This window comes from Beta vulgaris, chromosome 3, assembly GCF_026745355.1.
Source record: "Beta vulgaris subsp. vulgaris cultivar EL10 chromosome 3, EL10.2, whole genome shotgun sequence".
Taxonomy (NCBI): Eukaryota; Viridiplantae; Streptophyta; class Magnoliopsida; order Caryophyllales; family Amaranthaceae; genus Beta; species Beta vulgaris.
This window is the reverse complement of record NC_079204.1, coordinates 52,202,125-52,221,643: the sequence shown is the minus strand read 5'-3', so window position 1 is coordinate 52,221,643 and position 19,519 is coordinate 52,202,125. Positions and strand designations below refer to the sequence as shown.

Here is a 19,519-nt window from a genome sequence, read left to right as displayed (position 1 = left end):
AAATTCCAAAATAGAAAAGAACACTCATCAAATGTGACATGACGCGAGATGATTATTTTATTTGTAGCAAGATCTAAACAGCAATACCCCCAATGATGCAATGGATAGCCAGGAAAAACACACAGAGTAAAGCGATGAGCTCATTTGTGAGGAGCAATAGCTGTTAAATTGGGGAAGCAAAGATACCCAAACACCCGAATATGATCATAGGAGGAGGTTATGTGAAATAAGATTTCAGCATGAAGGAGATTTTTTAGAGTCTTAGTAGGCAAGATATTGACAAGGTATGTGGCCGTTTCTATAGATTCTACCCAAAATTAAGGAGGAACGGAAGCATGACACAAAAGGGTGCGGGACATGTTATTTGATGTTTTGATCATGCTTTCAACTTTACAATTTTGTGAAGATGTATGAGGGCACGATAAACGAAATATTATTCCATGTTTGACACAGAATAATTTAAACGTTATATCATCAAATTCAAGACCATGATCACATTAGAAAGCTATTATGGGGAGCTCAAATTAAGTTTGGACTTATTGGAAAAAATTAAGGAAGTTTTGATAGACCTCAGATTTAAATTTGAGCGGTATAGTCCAAACATAATGAGTAAAATCATCTAATAGTACTAATAATATTTATGACCTTGAGAACTGCGAATACGGGAGGTCCATAGATCACATTAGAAGGCTCTTGATTACAATTTATTAAATTTCTAGACCTAAGAAGGCTGAAAACTTGGGATCTTGGATCTCCAAGGCGACTATGCCAGGTTGTTGGGGATGTGGCTGTGAGGGCGGATGCTAGACATGTGGATGGTTGAGTAGTCACTGAATATAACTCCCCCCGAACTATTGCACCTCGCTATTATACTCCCCGTGCGAAGGTCCTTCACAGAAAACCATAAGGATCCATTGTGAATTTGCAGATGGAAAAAATATTCTTGATAATTTAGAGCAAATAAGACATCACGAAGGGCTAAAGGAGGATGAGGAGCGGGGAAGGGTGATTGACCATAATCAAGAACAGGAATGCAATAACCACTACCAACTAAAATATAATTTTGAGTGCTTAAATTAAATAAGGGCATGAGAGTACTTGATGAGTGGGTCATATGAGAGGTTGCACCGGAATTCATGTACCACGAATTGTCGTGTGGATGAGTCATAGTGAAGAACACATTCCCCAATTCCGTGGGAGTCATGAAAAGCCGATACTCCGGATAGGACGAAGGAGTGGCATAGTGGGCATATGGCCGATAGGAGGCATGAGGGGCGAAATGTACCATGAATTGTCCTGTGGAAGAGTCATAGTGGAGAAGGTGTTCCCCAATTCCGTGGGAGTCATGAAAAGTCCATAGTCCGGATAGTACGAAGGAGTAGCATAGTGGGCATGTGGCCCATAGGAGGCATGAGGGGCGAACGGTGTTGGGCTCGCATATCACTAGGCCGAGGCAGGGGCTCGAAAATGTTGTGGGTAAGGCGTTGGGCCTGGAGCCCAACCGCATGTGGGCTGGGGAGGCAACGTCTAAATTGGGCGAGCCCAAGAACTTTGTTGTTGGGGCGTGGCAACAGTTAGCTAGTGCTGCTGTGCGCCGCGACCACGCCCTCGGCCTCGGCCATGTCGTCCCCCTCTGTCTGGCCCACGGCCACCACCCACACACTGACCGGATGTTGGTTGCTGTTGTGGTGGGGCGTTGGTGGGTTATTGTGGGGTCGGCAAGCCTTGAGCCACAAAGGAGGAATTTTGTGGTGTCGAGTCTTGAACGACGTGACTTTTCAAGTAAAAGGCGTGATCTGCAGATTCAAACGAAGGGAAAGGCCCCGTTTATTGTATCATCGATTCATCGTAGCCACAACATCAATATCAGTATTGATGAGACGAGAAACAAGCTGAAGTACAAACTTTTTGCTGAGAAACTAACTGGTTGATCAAGATTGGCAAGTTGGTCTTTAATTTTCTTCAATTGCGTGCAATAGGAAGAAAAATTGGGAAAATTGGTCAAGTGAAGGGAATTAAACTGATTTTCAAGATATACAGCCCGGGTATGTCACTTAGAGTATGATCTCTGTTTTACTGCTAAATCTAGCAGGCTTGACCAATTTCTAAAAGCAAACAAGGGAATTCCCTGAAATTATGCTCATTTAATCACACTTATAAATGTACAAAACTGTAAGTATACAGATTATACGCATTTTATCTCAACTAACATCAGCATCAATATAACAATGATTGGTTATTAATCAACATCAATATAAGAAGTGCAGTCAATATCCTGTAGAGATAATCTACCCATGTAGATATCACTAGCATGGTCAGAACATAGAGTGAAGCACCTTCTGTCTAAACTATCATGGATTGCAGCCATTCCAGGAACCCATTTTTTCTTATCGTTTGGGTTGATGTTCACTCGATTTTGCAGCAAATGAACTCGGTAAGTAATCGTATCACTGCAATCACAGAAATGAGCTGCACACGTATATGATGGTACATCATAAGCTAATCTTATTAGAGCCAGAGTTAAAGCACCATCAATAGGTTTCGGGTCAGAAAGATGACCATCTCCCATCTTCTTTACCTCCCTTTCAGTGGGAAAGTAGAATTCTCCATTTCCATCTAAATCTAAAACTTTTAAATCCTTGGAATAATGCCTAATAGTTTCCATTTTGGTGGCACCATGCTTCTCTGCTAGTGTCAATAGACATGAGAATCTTAAATGATAGCTTACGACAGTTTTTACCATTTCAAAGTTGCGACAGCAGCAGAAGAAGTCAAGCCATCTTCTTCCTACTCCGGCGTACCATTTTATGATATCAGCATCTTCAAGGGCAACCAGTAAGCTGATCGGCCTAGGGCGACCCATGTCATTGGTAAACCCTGCAAGCCTGACTGCCTTCCTAATCAGCTCAATAGGTGCCGCAACTTTCATGCATAGTTTTGTCAAATCATCTAGTGTTCTCTGACTGTATTTCCTCTCCTCTTCTTCTTCCCCTTTCCTTTTTTTCTCCTCCAATGCCTTCTTAGCTTTAGCAGGATTCAAATGATTGTCAACTTCCTCTTGAAATTTGTCATAGGCATCAACAAGCTCTATTGGCAGCTGATTCCTAATTCTTTTCAATGAAAGGAAATCACCAGCTGTAAGCTCTCGATGCCAACTCCATCTTTCTTCCAACGATTCCAAGTATTCCTGCACTACTTCATCTGCCCACGTACTAAAAATCTCCCTCACTTCGTTCTCAATGTTGTACTCAAACTTAAACCCTGATTCACTTGTCTTCAACTTCTTAAAAACATTGCTAAAGAGCTTCATTCCCAGCTCCTTCCTATTCCTTTCCCTCGCATTCTTCATCTCCATTAACCTAACTTCCTTCTGCCTACGGAACTTCAATCGCGCCCTCTTTGCCTTTTCTGAGATAGGGGGCCGCAACACAGAAGGAGGAACAGCCCGAAATTCCATCCCCAAACACTCAATCTTCTCCGAAACAGCACTATGTATAACAGTCCTTAATCTATCCACTTTCAACTCCAACTCCTCTTCCAAATACTTAACAACCCAATTCAACAACTCCATTCCCACCATTTTCGGCCCTGATGTAATCAACAACATTTCATCCAAATACCTAACAGCATATACCTTCAAAGGCTTATACACAACAGCACCACTCACACCACCACCATCATCATCATCATCAAACTTAGGATTCTGCTCATTCATCCGAAGACGAATCTTCTGAATCCTTTTATCAAAACCATTCAAGTAAACATTAACCAAAATCCCACACAACCCAGATTCTTGAGGCAACCCTTTCCCCAATTCAAACCCACCCAATTCAATCCTCACCGCCTCGCATTCGAACAACATCTCAATCAATCCAATCAACCCACCATCATCAATTCTTTCACCTAGCATACAACACAACTTACCAACATTCTTAGAATCAAAGACAGCTCTATCAAATGCAACAGTAAACCACCAATCTGGGTTTTCTACCAAATTTTTCAAGTATCTAACTGCTGTATGACGCCCTAATCCATCTCTACCACCATAAACAAAGGTAGCAAAACCGCCATTATAGATCAAATCAAGCACCATTCTCAAAGCTTCAATAACAACTTTAAGCTTTAAATTGGGCAAGACAAGAAATTTACCTTTATTTTGAGAAGAATACAATCTAAAGCAGCAAGATTCCGGGTTGAACTCGTTGTGGGTGAGTTCGTGAGCGAGTTGGAGGAGGTCAAACCGAGTGGAGACCGAGTCAAGGGTGAGTTGGGAAGAACGAGTTGTTGGGTGTGTGAGATTATGGGAAGCTGTGAAGAGGACAGAAGGTGAAGCGACGACGTTTTGGAGGAGGTTGGAGAATTTGCCATGGTTGTAGTGAGAAAGAAGTAGGGTTTTGAGTTGGGGTTTAGTGAGGGGTTTAAGAGGTGGGTCTTGGTCAGAGGAGAGAGAAAGCAAGTGGGTTGTTGAGTGTAGGAGAGAGAAAGTGGGAGTGATTGATAAAGGGTTGATTCTTGTTCTTCTGCTCAATGCAAAAAGCATTGAAGATTGAAAATTGAAGATATTGAAGGTTTGATAAAGTGCAAGAGGAAGAAGATGAAGAGAGTTGTGGCGTTGTTTATGGGTTTGAAAAACGTCTATGTACTATGTAGTCCATAATATGGCCAGAGTACTGTATTTGGACAGTCCATCCATTTCTAGGCTAGTAGATAAATCCATGTAACTATAGGCACTAAGCCACTAACTAATAATTTGTGTTGACAATAGCAAAAAAAAAAAGGCTAAGTAATATTTCTATTTGAGATTTTGCAAAATACTTGAAACAAATTTGTTCATCAATATCATATAATCATGTCATTGGCCTCTTATTATTAAGTTAGTTTTAGTAATCTTATAATTTAATTATCTAACTATCCAAATGAAAATCAGTTTAGAAAAAAAAAAAATAGCCGATACTCACTCCTCCCCTCTTTCTCCTCTTTTCACTAAAAAATCCTCTAGAGAGGCTTCCATGAATGTTTTCGTTCATGGTAATTCCCTCTTTCTCTCCTTTTTACAGTTTCTAGTTTACTTTGTTACTTTTTTTGTTTTTTCACAATTTTCAATAAGTATTATGTGTGATGGCTTTAATCTCCTTTATGAATTTTGTGGTCTCCCCTTCACTATGCATATATTAGTTTGATATCTTTGTGTGTTAGCGGGGTATATATGGACCCTGGCTCTAATTGAAGGTTGATTTGTTGATAGGATTTTATAGGATTGAAATGGTGGTCAGTTTGTCACGTACAATCGGATGGATTAACTATAGTGCTACATTATCAGATTGTTAGACCTATTCGTAGAAGGTTATGTTAGACAACGATGTGAAATAGAGTATTTAGAAGGGTTATTTCTGCTCAACGATCGTGGTTTTTGCCATATTAGAATTTTAAGTTTCTTTCAATTTGATCAGTATTTTTTTGTTTCTAACTTCTATTGTAAATGTCATATGAATTCATATTAATGAATGAATTTTCACTTGAAAAAAAAACATTATCCATATGAAAAATGGATATTTACCCATCTCCATAATAAAAGAAATTCTTACAGAAAAAAATAATAATTAGAGCAATTTAAATGTTATTAAAAATAATTCCTATTTACTTGCTAGATACTACCTCTATTTTTTATTTAGTTGCAACATTCACCTTTTTGCACAAATTTTAAGAAATAAGAAAAGAGAGTATAATTGACCCACTTGCTCCTGCTACTAGTACTGTCATTAAATGGGGATAGTAGGTGAAGTAAGGGTATTATTGTCAAATTATCCCAAAAGCTTTCCTAAAGAGGAAAATGTTGCAACTAATAAAAAACACCTAAAAGTAGAAATTGTTGCAACTAAATAAAAACAAAGGTAATATAAGTTAGGATCTCTGTTTGATTCATATAAACCTTGCCTTCACGATGAAATAGGAGATCAGAAAAAGAACATCATAGAACAAAGATAGTTGACCAAGCTTATGAAGAGGAGTTAGAACAGCAAAAATAGCATCCCTTATCAAGTAGGGATCTCCCCTCTTTTCTAATAGTTTCACTACTACTTTACCCTTTTCAAGTGCAATTTTTATGTTACTCCTAAGCTAAATCTAGTACTCCACTACTCATGTTTTTTTGAGGTACATATATTAGTGGGTTGAGATCCCTATTTTAGGAAGGCCCAAACCCAAAAGACACCCTCTAGCCACTAGCCATAATAGATCTCAGGTTCTTCCAGTGAGAGGTGTAGTGGATAACTGCTGAACTAGAGTTTGTTGGTTAGTATTAATCAACTTATATACTGATTCTAACATGACTAGAATTACATGTTTTTTGATAATTAATGTTAAAGCATGATCATTATTGCTCGAGTTAATGGATGTCATATAGCTCAGGTGATAAAATATTGCGAGGGCAAGACCTGGGATCGAATCTAGTATATATCGATGCACTTAGTTACTCTCTAATACCAAAAGTAATTATTATTAGCGTTACAATCATAAAGTTTTAATATTAGTCCGTGCAACGTGCATCATACAGATCTTAAGGTTGGGTTGTAATAAACTATTGAGTTGGAAGAAAATACTTTTCCTGTTTCTTTCAATCAATACAATTTGACTTTCACGCTTGCCAATACAAAGTATTGACCTTTAACGTCGTTACTTATGAACAAGAAAAATTTATAAAAAGTTGATATTCGGAAATTTATGTTGAGATAAAGCTAACAATATCCCATATGTGACATGAGCACATGACTATGGTCTTCCTTAGGTATAAATCACAAATGATAATCAAAAGGAAAGTATGTGAACATTGCCAAATTACAAAGTGAGGGGCGTTTGGTTTTGGGTTTTTTAAAAAGGGTAAGGAAAACAAGTAGGTAGATTCCCTTACATGTTTGCAAACTCAAAACAGAAAAAAAAAAATCAAGAGTAAAGATGGATTAATATATTTTTCTTATGGCTTTTTGGTCAAATTCAACCATAAATACTCTTAGATCTAGAGTTCTCATGATCAAATTTTGGCTTTTAAAACCTCAAATTTCACCACTAGGATTCGCCTGGTATATAAGGAATTATTAGGGGTTTAATTTTTGGGGGGAAATAATTGCAAGAGTATTAATTTAGGGGATTGTTAAATATCGCCCATAAAATACTTAAAATTGCCCAAAATTTATTTTTATATACCAATTTACCCTTTTCTTTTTTCTACACTACCCACCACCCCCAGCACCACTGTCAGTTCACCTTCTCTTTTCCCCACCACCCACCACCCCACCACCACCTACCTTCCCACTACCACCGTCGACCTCCACCGCAAACTTGCTTCTTATCATTTTATGTGAGACTGAGTACAATTATATATATATATATATACAACATTAGAAATATCCATACATATATTCATTTTGATTAGTGGATCAATCGTACAAAAACACCATCGTTAAGCTTCATAACATAATTAACAAGTGATGGCATTGATCTAGGCATTTACTTGTTCTTGTTCACATGGTTCATGATCCCAAATCCCTCTAGATTATTATTTCTTATCTTTCTGTTTACACATGTATAAATCAGTATTCCCACACTTGATCAACCACTTGCTCACTATTACATCCTCTCCCATCAATTATAAAATTTTTAGTATTTAGATCAAGTGCACAGTCTCTAGAATGTTATCAGTGATCATATTCTGTTAAATGATACAACCAGTCGAAATTTTTTTTATACAGAACGTCCCGCCAGGACGTTCAGCCCATGGGGCGATCGTCCGGCCAGGACGTTCCGCCCATGGGTCGAACGTCCGGTCAGGACGTTCAGCCCATGGGTAGAGCGTCCTGGCCGGACGATCGCCCCATGGACTGAACGTCCTGGCGGGACGTTCTGTATAAAAAAAGTTTCGACTGGTTGTGTGCAACGTAATGCGAAGGTGGTGGGTTGTGTGCAACGTAATGCGAAGGTGGTGATGGTCGCTTTACTGTATCATCTTCATCGTACGAATATTTTAGGAGTTTCCACGATGAACAGCTTCTCAAAATCATTACGGCGGGTTAGCAAATCATATGGCCGAGGGTGGTGGAGTGAGGTGCGTGGGTGGTGGTGGAAGGATGGAGGTGAGGGAGATGGTGGTGGTGGTGGGCTGGTGGCGCCAGGCAGGCAGGCAGGAGGTGAGGTGGATGGTGTTGATTTAAGAAAAAAATGAGGAGGGTTATAAATGTAATTTCATTGTTTTTTTTGGGCGATTTTAAGTAATTGTTGGGCAATATATAGAAGTTCAGTTAATTTAGGGGGATAATCTTCTTTTCTAGAAGTTTGGTATTCATAGGGTGGGAAATTTTCGCCTTCATGCATGTCTATCTGTTTTTATTTATAGGCAGTTGTTAGCGATTGTATAACTCAAAGGGAAACAAAATGAAGGGGAAAAGTTACCCAAGGGTAGGGGTAGATAACTTTTACCCCAATTTTTACGAGAATCAATTACTCATTTATTTATTATGTTCGGTTCAAATTGATGAAAAAGCCTGAAAAATTACCCATGTAATTTGATAGGTCGGTTTTTAGTTGCATATAGGTAGGTATTAAGTCTCATTTTCATGAAGATTTTAGTACATATTAGGTCTAATTGCATGATTTGGGGACTCTTTTGAACCATTGTGTTATTTCGAGATACTTTCGGGTTTTTCATGTGATTTTCAGGTTATTGAGGCCGATTGTGACTAAGAATAGCTAATATGGTTCATAGATGGTCTAGATGGCGATTTCCGAATGCGAGAAGATGAATTTGAGTGCTTTTGGAGTTATTCCCCACCTATTACCCATAATCCATACGAGCACTTAATGATGGTGGAGAAGGAAAAGAAAAAAGGGTGTTGAAGTAAGGGTGGTGCCACGGTGGTAAGAGACAGCAGTGAGGAGAGGGGGGCGGCCGACAGTAAGGGGATGCCGGCATTGAGGGGAGGCAGCGACCAGTTGCACTTAAGAAAGATAGAGGGATGGAATATGGTGGAGAAGAGAAAAAGGGGTTTTTAAAGCCAAATAACATTTTTAATCATATGGTTTTCCTTTCCTTTCTCCTTGTTTCTCTTTTTTCAACTCTTTCTCTTTCCTCTTCATAAACCAAACGTCCCCTTGAATAAATTAATAAGAAACTAAGGTAGTATTTTCTATGTTTACTTTAAATTGCAACACTTCTCTTTTTAAGTAGTTTCAATTTACTTGCAACATTATTTTATTTGGTATTGAGTTTTCACTATTTTTGTATTTAGCACAGTATGACTCCGTTTGGTAGGGTATAAAACGTTTTCTCGGAAAACTGTTTTTCTCTATTTTCAGTTTTACATTGTCTGGTTCGCAAAAGAGTGTAAAATAATTTTCCCTTGGGGTAAAGTTACTCTCCCAATGAAGGAAAACCATTTTCCTTTCAAAATGAATGGAAAACTATTTTTCTTATCTCTCTTGTACACTCCTCTCACTACCTCCTTCCTTTCCCTTTCATTTTTCTTTCATTTCATTATTTTTCTTACATGAAACCAAACAACGAAAAACTAGTTTTGAAATTGTGTTTCCATTGTAAATTGTTTTCCATGAAAATTATTTTAGACTGAAAATATTTTACGCCTTACTAAACTAAACGGAGCCTATATTACAATTATAAAAAAATGAAAGAAGAAGAAGTAATACCTACTATTCAAACCAGCAAGTAGGGGTGTAAGCGGACTACGAAAAGTCCAGAGTCCAATCCAGTCCAGTCCAAACTTGTCGGACTGGACTGGACTGAAAATTTTTCGGACTGGACTCGGACTCAAATTTTCGAGTCCAAATATTTTTGGACTGGATTTGGACTCATCTCTTTGGAGTCCAATAAGTCCAGTCCAGTCCAAAAATATTTTTATATATAATATATATTTAATACATATATAATGTATATATTAAAAAAATTGATACTATTTTTAAAATTTTGGAGTTTTCAACCTTCTCTCTCTAAATACTTCAACTGGTGCCAGACAATTTTACTTGGCGCCAGACTATTGCAGTTAGCTCCATTTGTTACATAAGTAAATTATACTAGCAGTACTGCAGTAGTAGGCTAGTAGTCGACTATTTCTATCTCACTTCACTCCTCGGTCCTTACTACTCACTTCCTCTTACTCTTCATTTTCTTTCTACCTCGCTGTCTCGACTCTCGCATTCTCTATTTCTCCCTCAGATTAATTCTCAGTCTCTCTACTTCCTCTCAACTTAGATCAAGGTAAGCATCTAATTCAACTTTTTATTCATAGTATTTTATTTTAATTTAAGCTTTCAATCTAATTTGTGGATATTGATAATTGAATCAAATGTCAAATGCTCAAGTATCTCAAAAAACGTTGTGAATCATTGAATCTAAACCGGAAAAAAAGATATAATAATCGGACTGGACGGGACTGGATTCGGACTCAAGAAAAAATTATCGGACTGGATTGGACTGGACTCAAAAAATATGTGGATCGGACTTGGACTCAATTTCTCGAGTCCAAAAAACTTTAGACTGAATTTGGATTTGGCAAAGTCCAATCTAGTCCAATCCACTTACACCCCTACCAGCAAGTCACGAGATAAGTTTTTGATTGCTTTGAAAAATGACCATAGACAATCAAACATGGGTGACCGGCAGACCGGTTTCAATAAATGATAAACAAGCAGCATGTTCCACGGAAAGGAAATTGAAGGTACATCTCCTTCCTTCCATTCCAAGAGGAACATATTATACATGAAGTTTCGTGGAAAATGCTCTCTATCCTATCACAAATGTCGTGTCCCTTGGGACATTTCTTCTATGAATACAGCTTTTCAGTCATTACAGAATGTACAGTTTAAATACTAAATTTTTTTCTCCTTCCTTGTTTTATTCAAACAATACAAAAATTCTCTGTCTAGAAAAACAAATAAATTATTGTTACACTATTTTGGTGTTTCAGGATAGAATATCAAATATACTAGTTTTTTGTACGCGATGCGTGCGTAAATTATTTTAGCGATTATTATTAAATTTTACCTAAATATAATTTTGAAGAATGTAATTTACAATCATCATCAGTCCTAATGAAATATCATGTGATGTAAATACAAAATATAAAAATTACTTGATGAAAAAGTTGTTTTCTTGGTAATTCTATTACTTTGTTAATGAATGTTGGTATTGTTATTGCATTTCAAAGTTTGGCAAAATTAAAATTTTATGTCTTTGATTTTGTAATTGATTTAGAAACTGCTCTAGTTATGTTAGTTTGTTCTTCATCAATTGTAAACTTTTTCTTTCACTACACATATTTTTATGAAAGTTTGTTTTAACTACTTTGAACTTCTCAAAATCTTAATAGGTAAGTATTTTCATTGAATGAAGGGGTAAAAAGTCTTTTCAAAAGCGGACACCATAGCTCCCCTTGACTTGTATAATACAAATTAGGATAATATTTCGTATTTACACTCTCACTATGGATAGATTTCCTACTGCTATTAGGACTATATTGTTGTAACCTATTACACAAATTTAATATTGACTATTACACTATTTACATAACTCATACTTACACGAATCATGAAAATACGTCTAACAAAGTCTACCCTAGTTATAAGGTTTGTATGCCACGATTTTAACGTTTGAATTCAAAGTATACTGGAGTATTTTGAGACTTGATATTCTCCATATCCTCCCTCGATGAGGTGTTAGTTGTTACCTCTAATTTTTGACATACTTAATTTTAAGATAGTAACCATTAATAATTTAATATGTACATGGAAAATTGTGAAAATCCATAGTAACAACTAATATGAAAAGGATGTGATGGTACTCCTATATGTAGTTATGAAACAAGACAAATCGAGTTGATTAAGACAAATAATTAGGTTGAACTCATGGTCATAATGGATCAGGTTAAACTTATGTAAGGTTCGAATTCGCCAATTACGACTATTCTCTTTAGTGTCAAATTTCTTATTCATAGTTGGAGCATGATCTCCTTTTTCATAGTTGAATCAAATTTTTTACTTGGGTCGAATTCGTGCTGAATTATCATCCAAAAAATATTTTGCTCATTATGCATTTGGTACTTGAGAAAATTAGAATCAAATTCTTTATTAGAAGTATACTACCTCTATTTTTTTATAAATCTATATTATTTTCACTTTTAGTTTACCTTTGCATAACTTTAACCATAAAATTACTAATTGTCAATTGATAAAAATTGTTAGGTTATTTTTGAAAATAAATGTTGAGATGAATTTCTAGAAATCTTACACAATAATATTTTCGTTATATATATTTTTAAAAAATATTTTTTAAAAGTAAGATGAAGTCCCTTGCAAGGAAGGGGGAAATTGGGGATTCCTCCTTGCAGGGGGTGAAACCCGATCCCTTGACTTCTGGGATCGGAGGTAATGCCAATACCACTAGGCTATCACCTGCTGCTCAACATTTTTCATTATATATAAATTACAAATGATCATCAACGTAATGTATATGAATAGTATTAAAATACAAATACAAAATATATACTTAGATTAAAATAAGCGCAGGGAATAAATGACAATATACTCTATTATAGTGGCCATCCAGTTGAATATAGTGACATTCGGCCACATCCAATATGTAGGAAGTTGCATGGCAAATGCTGATAGTCGCTAGTGGATTTGGACTTATATTACACTAAAGGATAAAATATCACCAGCACCTTTTACAATAGTGAATGAATATGGAATGCACCGATGCACGTAACAAATTCACAATAATTCATTAGGTAGACCCGTAGAGGCCTAGAGGCAACTTTTTTTTCTTCCTCGATCAAAAGACATAAAAACACCATGAAATGAAATTCTATAATAAGTGCCAAATATCATTTGGTTGAACAAGATCAGAAGTTATAGTTCAATAGGAAGTCACATACATAGAATTATAGACAAAAAAAAAACAATTTTCTCTATTTCACAAAAAGTAGAACGAATAGAACTTCCTGTATTATGATCAAACAAACCATTACCTGTGAATGATCAAACAAACCATTACCTGTGAATCTACTTCCTAAAAAGTTCCTATATACTTCACTGGTTCTTTTTCAAATGAACAAATGCGTCAAAAAATAGTTTTGTGTGTATCATGTACCATGCTTATGATACACTCCCGATAAAACAAAAAAAATTCCATAAAAAAAAACCTTGATGGGTTGGCCAAGAGATAATTTCAAACATTAATAACTCAACCTAGTTGGTTGAGTGGCCTGAATTCTTACCCAAATCATGACTAAAGGAGGTATGTAATACATTTCTCAACTCAACAACCACGTAAATCCTACAATTACATATTAGTACAACATTTAGATGTGCTTTTTTTTTTTTTCTTTAAGGGAACATTTAGATGTGCTTTAAAATCTAATATATCATATATATAACTGGAAATTTCATCAATAATTGAAACTGAGATGAGATGGACTAAAATTGGAGTATTAAACTACTAAACCTAATTAAACACTACAAATTAAACAATAGTACTAAATACTAAATCAAATAATGATTACTACAAGTTGATGCTAAAAAGAAAGATGATAATTTTCATTTCAGCTCAATTCTCATAGGACAAAATATGTACGGTAGCACAACAAAGTTGTAGATCGAATTCAATCTACCATTATCATAAAAATAATCCGTTTTTCTCCCCAAAATAAAATTATCTAGAAAACCTCATCATACGACTAAAATCCTGAAAACAAACAAAACCATCTTTATTCTTATCCACACCTTCTATCATACGCCTACACTCTTCTAACGTGCACCGTTCATCCCCCAACGCAACAAACCCTGCGTGTAACTCCTCCGGTGAGATTTTCCCATCTTTATTAACATCAAAGAAACCAAACGCGTCCTTAAGATCATCTTCATCTGCACCCGTAGGATCAAGTGCAGATCCAACGGCTTCCAGCTCCTCTAAGCTGATACAACCATCACCATCCGTATCGATATCTTTGATCATCTCCGCCACCTCTTCCTCCGATAACGACGGCGCGTTTACTCTCACGCGCTTGAAGAGAGAGTGTAGCTCTACGCGTGTGATCTTTCCGTCGCCGTCGAGGTCCATCATCTTGAAGGCCTCCTCCGTCCACGGGTCGGGCCGAACGGATAGGTCCTCTGAACGGGTTCGGCCCGGTCCCGGCCCGGAAGAGGCGGAGGAGGAGGAGGAAGAGGATGAGCCGAAGGAAGGAGGTTCGGATTTGGTTAAGGAGTGGGAGGAGAGAGGGGTTTTTTTGTTGTTGTGGCGGAATATTTGCTTCGGGTGGAGGGATTTGAGTAGTTGCTTCATTTTGATTGTTGTTGTTGTTGTTGTTGTTGTTTTTGTTTTTGAGGAGAGAGAATGATGAGAGTTGGAAATGTTGGAAATGAAGATGGTGGGAAAGTGAAGGGAAGATGAGGGAGGTTAAGAAGGGAAGCCATGGGTGAGGAGAAGGGACTTTCGAGGAAACTTCCTATAGTTGAGCTTTTTCAGGATGTGTTAGTGGTACTAGGCTACTCGCTTTCTTCTATTACTTATTTTTCAGTTTTATGGATTTTTTTTTTTAAAAATGAAGTAGTTTTGAATTTCCTTTTGGGTGTTTTTTTTTTTATGGTGTATATTGTTGAATTTTTTTTGTTTTTAAAGATTAGTTGGTGGACCAGCATTAGCACCATGTTATTATGTTTTTGATATTTTATTTTGTAATAGGAAGGAGGCGCAAATGACATTTATCAAGAACAATGTGGGGAGGGATGATATATCTGTTTTGGGTAGATAACTTATTGGATGTATTCCACCCGTCTTAAAATAATGTTGACACTTACGAGGACACATAGTTTTAGATGATAAGTTTTTGTTTGATTATTAATTTTTATTTATTGAAAAGTTAGATGTAAAAAGAGCTAGTATGTAATAAAAATAGTACTCCCTCCGTCCCATAATATAGTGTTTGTTTCTTTTTTACACGGTCTCCAAGATGTAACTTTGGCCTTTAATATCTTCAATTCCGTATTAATAAAAAATATAAAAAGTTGATATTATGAAACTATACGTTGAGACGAATCTAACAAGATCCCACATGAATATGTTTTTTTATATATACAAATGAGAATATTTGGTCAAAGATTTTAAAGTTTGACCCACCGAAAATGAAGTAGGCACTATATTATGGGACGGAGGGAGTATTATTTTATATGGTGAAGAGAGAGTGTGGGTTGATGGTTAAAATTGGTACGTAGTAGAAGTGGTATTATTTAATTTGGAGGAGAGAAAGTGTGGACCATTGGTTAAAAGGTAGAACGATTAAAATATTAGTGCGTGGGTCATGTCCAAAAATAGAATTGGAAAGAGTATTATGGAACAAATGATCAAGGAAAGTGTAAAGACTAAAGAGTATTTAGAAACGGAGGGAGTAGCAAGTATTGTGACATTTTCATTTTAGAAAAGTGTAGCAAGTATTTTAATATAGAGGAATTATAGGACATAAGCAAATATCAAAAGTCAATATAATCAAATCAAAGGTGATCAAAGCAAGTCCGGCGGGCTCCAAAAAAGCTTCGACTTGGGCACTTTTTTTGGGCTCGAGTTTGGAAGCGGTTTGGCCATAATTTTTTTTCTTTTTTGTGATGTATTTAGGGTAATCTAAAAATGACTTTTCAGTTCAAATTTTAACAAAACCTGATTTTGGCATGAAAAAGTGGGATTTGAGCACAAATCTTACCCCCTTTTTTTTATTTTGTTGGAAGAATTGGCTTATTCAAATCCAAAAAGGTCATATATCAAAAAAAAAATTGACTGTTTGACGAGTTAACAATGTCAAACCTAATAAAATAGCAATTCGCCAAAAACTCTCAAACCTCGAATATTCCATGTCCCTAAGGAATGTATGGATGAGATTGGACCTTGAGAAGCATAAAACTAGTCGAAAATATATTTTGGTGTCGAAAATTTGATTCTAAAGGTAATTCAATATTTCACAAGTTTTGTCCAGTTTATTCCAAATTTTCAAATGGCCTTCATTTTGACTAGTTATAAATCTCGTGTATAACTAGTTATAAAGCCCGAGTTTTACATTTCTCCTAAAAATCCCGTGCATTAAATTTGTTTTGTTAAATTTTATTTAATCTGGTCTAGTTTTTGTTTTCTTGTTCAAGTCCGACTTCGTATTCATCTCATGTATGTGCATTTAGTTGTGTTTAGGTTAAAGCTAGTTTAGTAATATCATTTCATCAGATGTTCTAAAGAGGCATACATGGATCTCCAATTATTTTGTTTTTTGTCATTTGAAAATTTTGGATGACAGCCCTCCTCCTCCTATAGGTTTTCATTATCCCTATCATAGTGCATCTTTGCCCTCCCCCTTCCTATTCATTGTCGTAACGTGTATCCCCTTCCGCCTCCCCTATTCGTGTTCGTTGACTTTCCCTTCTGCTTCCCCGTTGTCGAGTGGTTCTCCTCGTTGTCGCTTGAGTGTCGGCCCTGGTTGTCTTGTTGTAGTGGCCTAGGTGTGGTCGGATCCTTTCAAAAGTGCTAGTAAAGTTCGTCCAGTAAAGACTCGTCATCGAAGTTTGTTTTTGGTTATGATGATTATTTTTTCAGTTTATTTCGATTATGTTTTCTGTTTAAGTCTTAGTTTAATAGTATCCAGATCCAATTATCCTTGTCACTTTTTTTTTATTATGCTAGGGTTGTGTTTAGTAGTACTAGGTGGGCAATAGAAGGATCACCGTTTCCTAAGACGAAGGATGGTCTATGAGATGCGATCTATAGTGAAGACGACGCTCCTGGAGTTTGGCATTGTTTGGTTCAAGCATCTTCTGGAGTCTGACTGTTGGGTAAGAGGAGAAGCATATCTCAACATAGGACAAGGATTATGTTTGTTGTGGCTTAATCTTCTGGTTTCGAGATAATAGGGTCGGATTTTCAGATACGAAGAATGGGCAAATTCAATTAAGATAATTCACCCCAAGTTCATGTGATAACTTCATTAGTCATCACATATCAAAAATCATCTTGTGGGAGAAACCCCCCCCCCCCCACCCCTAATTTGATTTGGCCAAGTTTCGACCTCCACACATGAGTTTCAGTTTTACGGGAAAAACTTTAAGTATCCTTGAAGCAGGGTAAGAAGTCACCAAATGATGTGGCTTATTTGGTAGTTTAATCAGTAGAATTTGAGGAAAAAAATCTCTACTAAAAAACACTGGGATTTTATCATCTTGTGAACAAAGGGTTCAACAAGATGAAGTGCAGCAATCTCTATTTGAAGATCGTTTAGGTTTAATATCACAACAGACCCTCTGTCGTCATATTAGGTCTTTTTCGACAAGACAGATTACCAACCCAATCAAAAGTCACCCAAGATAAGATTCATTCGGATTGGAACAACAATAATGTCGATTTTCTTAGTCGGGTATGTAAGTCGTAAGAGCCTGCGAAGCTTGCCTTAATGCTTGTTTGCCTTATATTTCAAGTTTGGTTATAATTTCGATTTTTACTTAATGCAAATTTTCGCAAAGTTACAAAAAAAGACGAGGTGATAAAGGTGTTTAGCAATCCGTTGTTATTTATTGGCTGATTTAGTTACCTGGTTTGATCACGGCCTATTTGTATTGATGTTTGACTTTATTTAAAATGAATTATTATTTAGAGAAAAAAGATAAAACAGACTTATTAGGATAAGAATTGATCAAACTAGGTGTAAAGTTATACTATCTTGCTTATCTAACCTTGTACGAGAGTCGATTTTCGGTCCAACGATAGATTGGCTTTTGATAGTAGGGTCAATTGGGCCCACTTGACTTTGAAATTTTTGGGAATTTTCCTTAGAAAAATTTGGTATTTTTTGTAAAATCCTTTGTAAACCCTGTAAAATCTCAATAACTTTGTTTTGATCCCACTAGAGTTTTTTTTAGATCTAGTCTACTAATACCAATTTTAAGATCCAAATAAGGAAATTAAATTTTTTAATCTAGTCAAGAATGACATACTGGCACTATTTCTTTTTAAGTTACTCACTTCACTTTGGGGAGAATCGAAGAATAAGTCAAAAGTGAGAAAGAAATACTAAAAAGATGGAGAGTGAAATGATAAAGTAGGTTATTATATTAAAAAGTGGATCACATGGATGGGAAAAAAAAAGTAGACGAGACAAGTTACCAAAAATATTAAAATTGTTAATGTGTAGATTAAAAAAACGAATTGAAAAGAAAAGTGTGTAGATTAAAAAAAACGAATGAAATATAATAAAGTCGTTGAGAAGAGAATCCAAAGGACTTTGTGCCACAACAAGGACACACCTTCCCACTTACATTATCGTGGTTTTGGATGCATGTTTTACGAAGATATGAAACTATCAAGGATATATTGGCCTGGCCTATTGGTTAAGAATTGATGTGATGTAAACGATAGATCACATTATTAAATTTCCCCTCCCTTCTTTGTACTTTGTACTACATACGTGGTTCATATGGATAAAAAAAATGAAAACATGAAACTATAGGAAATGTGGTGCACCCTCCTTTGGCTCCTTATAGACTCTTATGTAACCAACCAACGAACAGAATGATAAGTAGTGTGTGTATTTGTGTTGGTTATTTTCGTATGCTATGTCATACTATTGGTAAATCCGTAAATGTAATAAAGTCAACCTATCCAAGTTAGAGATGGGGCCTAGATGATGGTTTTGTTATATGAAAATAACACAATCTAGATACCAATTCATTGCTACTCCACGCTAGCTGATGTTAGCAAATTGTGGTTTTCCTTCAGTGCAAAACACACAGAGTACATTCAATTTGAGCAACTGGTTTTTTGTCCCTTTATGATACTAATTGACCATATAATTTAGAAAATTCTTATTCAACCAAAACAATTTCGTTAAGGGGTTAAAGATTTCTTCCCCTTCATAAAATGGTCATAATATTTTGTTCCTTTCTGTATACTTGTAATACTTTGACATATTTATATTGCTAAAATTGACGAAATTTATATTATGAGATACTAAAAATCTAATATTATGCAAAACAATGTTAGATTATTCTCAATAAATAACTTCAATATACCAACTTTTTATAATTTTTACTAAGTATATGATTAATTATTATAATGATCAGGATCACACTAGTACACTAACTAGTACTACATCCGTTTCTTTTTAATTGTTACACTTTGACATTTTACACTATTTAAAAATTGCACTTTGACCCTCATTTGTGATTTATACGTGAATAAAAACATAGTCATGTGGGATCTTGTTAGATTCGTATTAGTATGTATTTTATTAATATGTAGTTTTTATATTTTTTACAAATACAAAATTAGAGATATAAAGACTCAAAGTAGTGCATCGGCATGCGTGAAAAGTGTAAGTGTAACAATTAAAAAGAAACGGAGGTAGTACAAAATTAGAGAAATTACATATATCTAGAAATAAGCAATTACAAATATTCAATAAAACGCCTTTGATGATGCCAATATTTAGAAATA

General features: G+C 35.8%; 2 protein-coding genes across 2 annotated transcripts; both read right to left on the bottom strand.

Annotated features, from left to right (window-relative positions):
- Positions 1–2,124: 2,124 nt before the first annotated feature.
- Positions 2,125–4,651, bottom strand: LOC104889441 (hypothetical protein). The gene has a single exon (XM_010674662.4). It carries the CDS (start codon positions 4,538–4,540, stop codon positions 2,240–2,242), a length of 2,301 nt encoding a protein of 766 aa, XP_010672964.3. The 5' UTR covers positions 4,541–4,651; the 3' UTR covers positions 2,125–2,239.
- Positions 4,652–13,575: 8,924 nt separating this feature from the next.
- LOC104889440 (probable calcium-binding protein CML35) lies at positions 13,576–14,570 on the bottom strand. Its single transcript, XM_010674661.4, has one exon. The coding sequence runs from the start codon at positions 14,339–14,341 to the stop codon at positions 13,712–13,714; it is 630 nt and encodes a 209-aa protein (XP_010672963.1). The 5' UTR covers positions 14,342–14,570; the 3' UTR covers positions 13,576–13,711.
- Between the last annotated feature and the right edge of the window lie 4,949 nt (positions 14,571–19,519).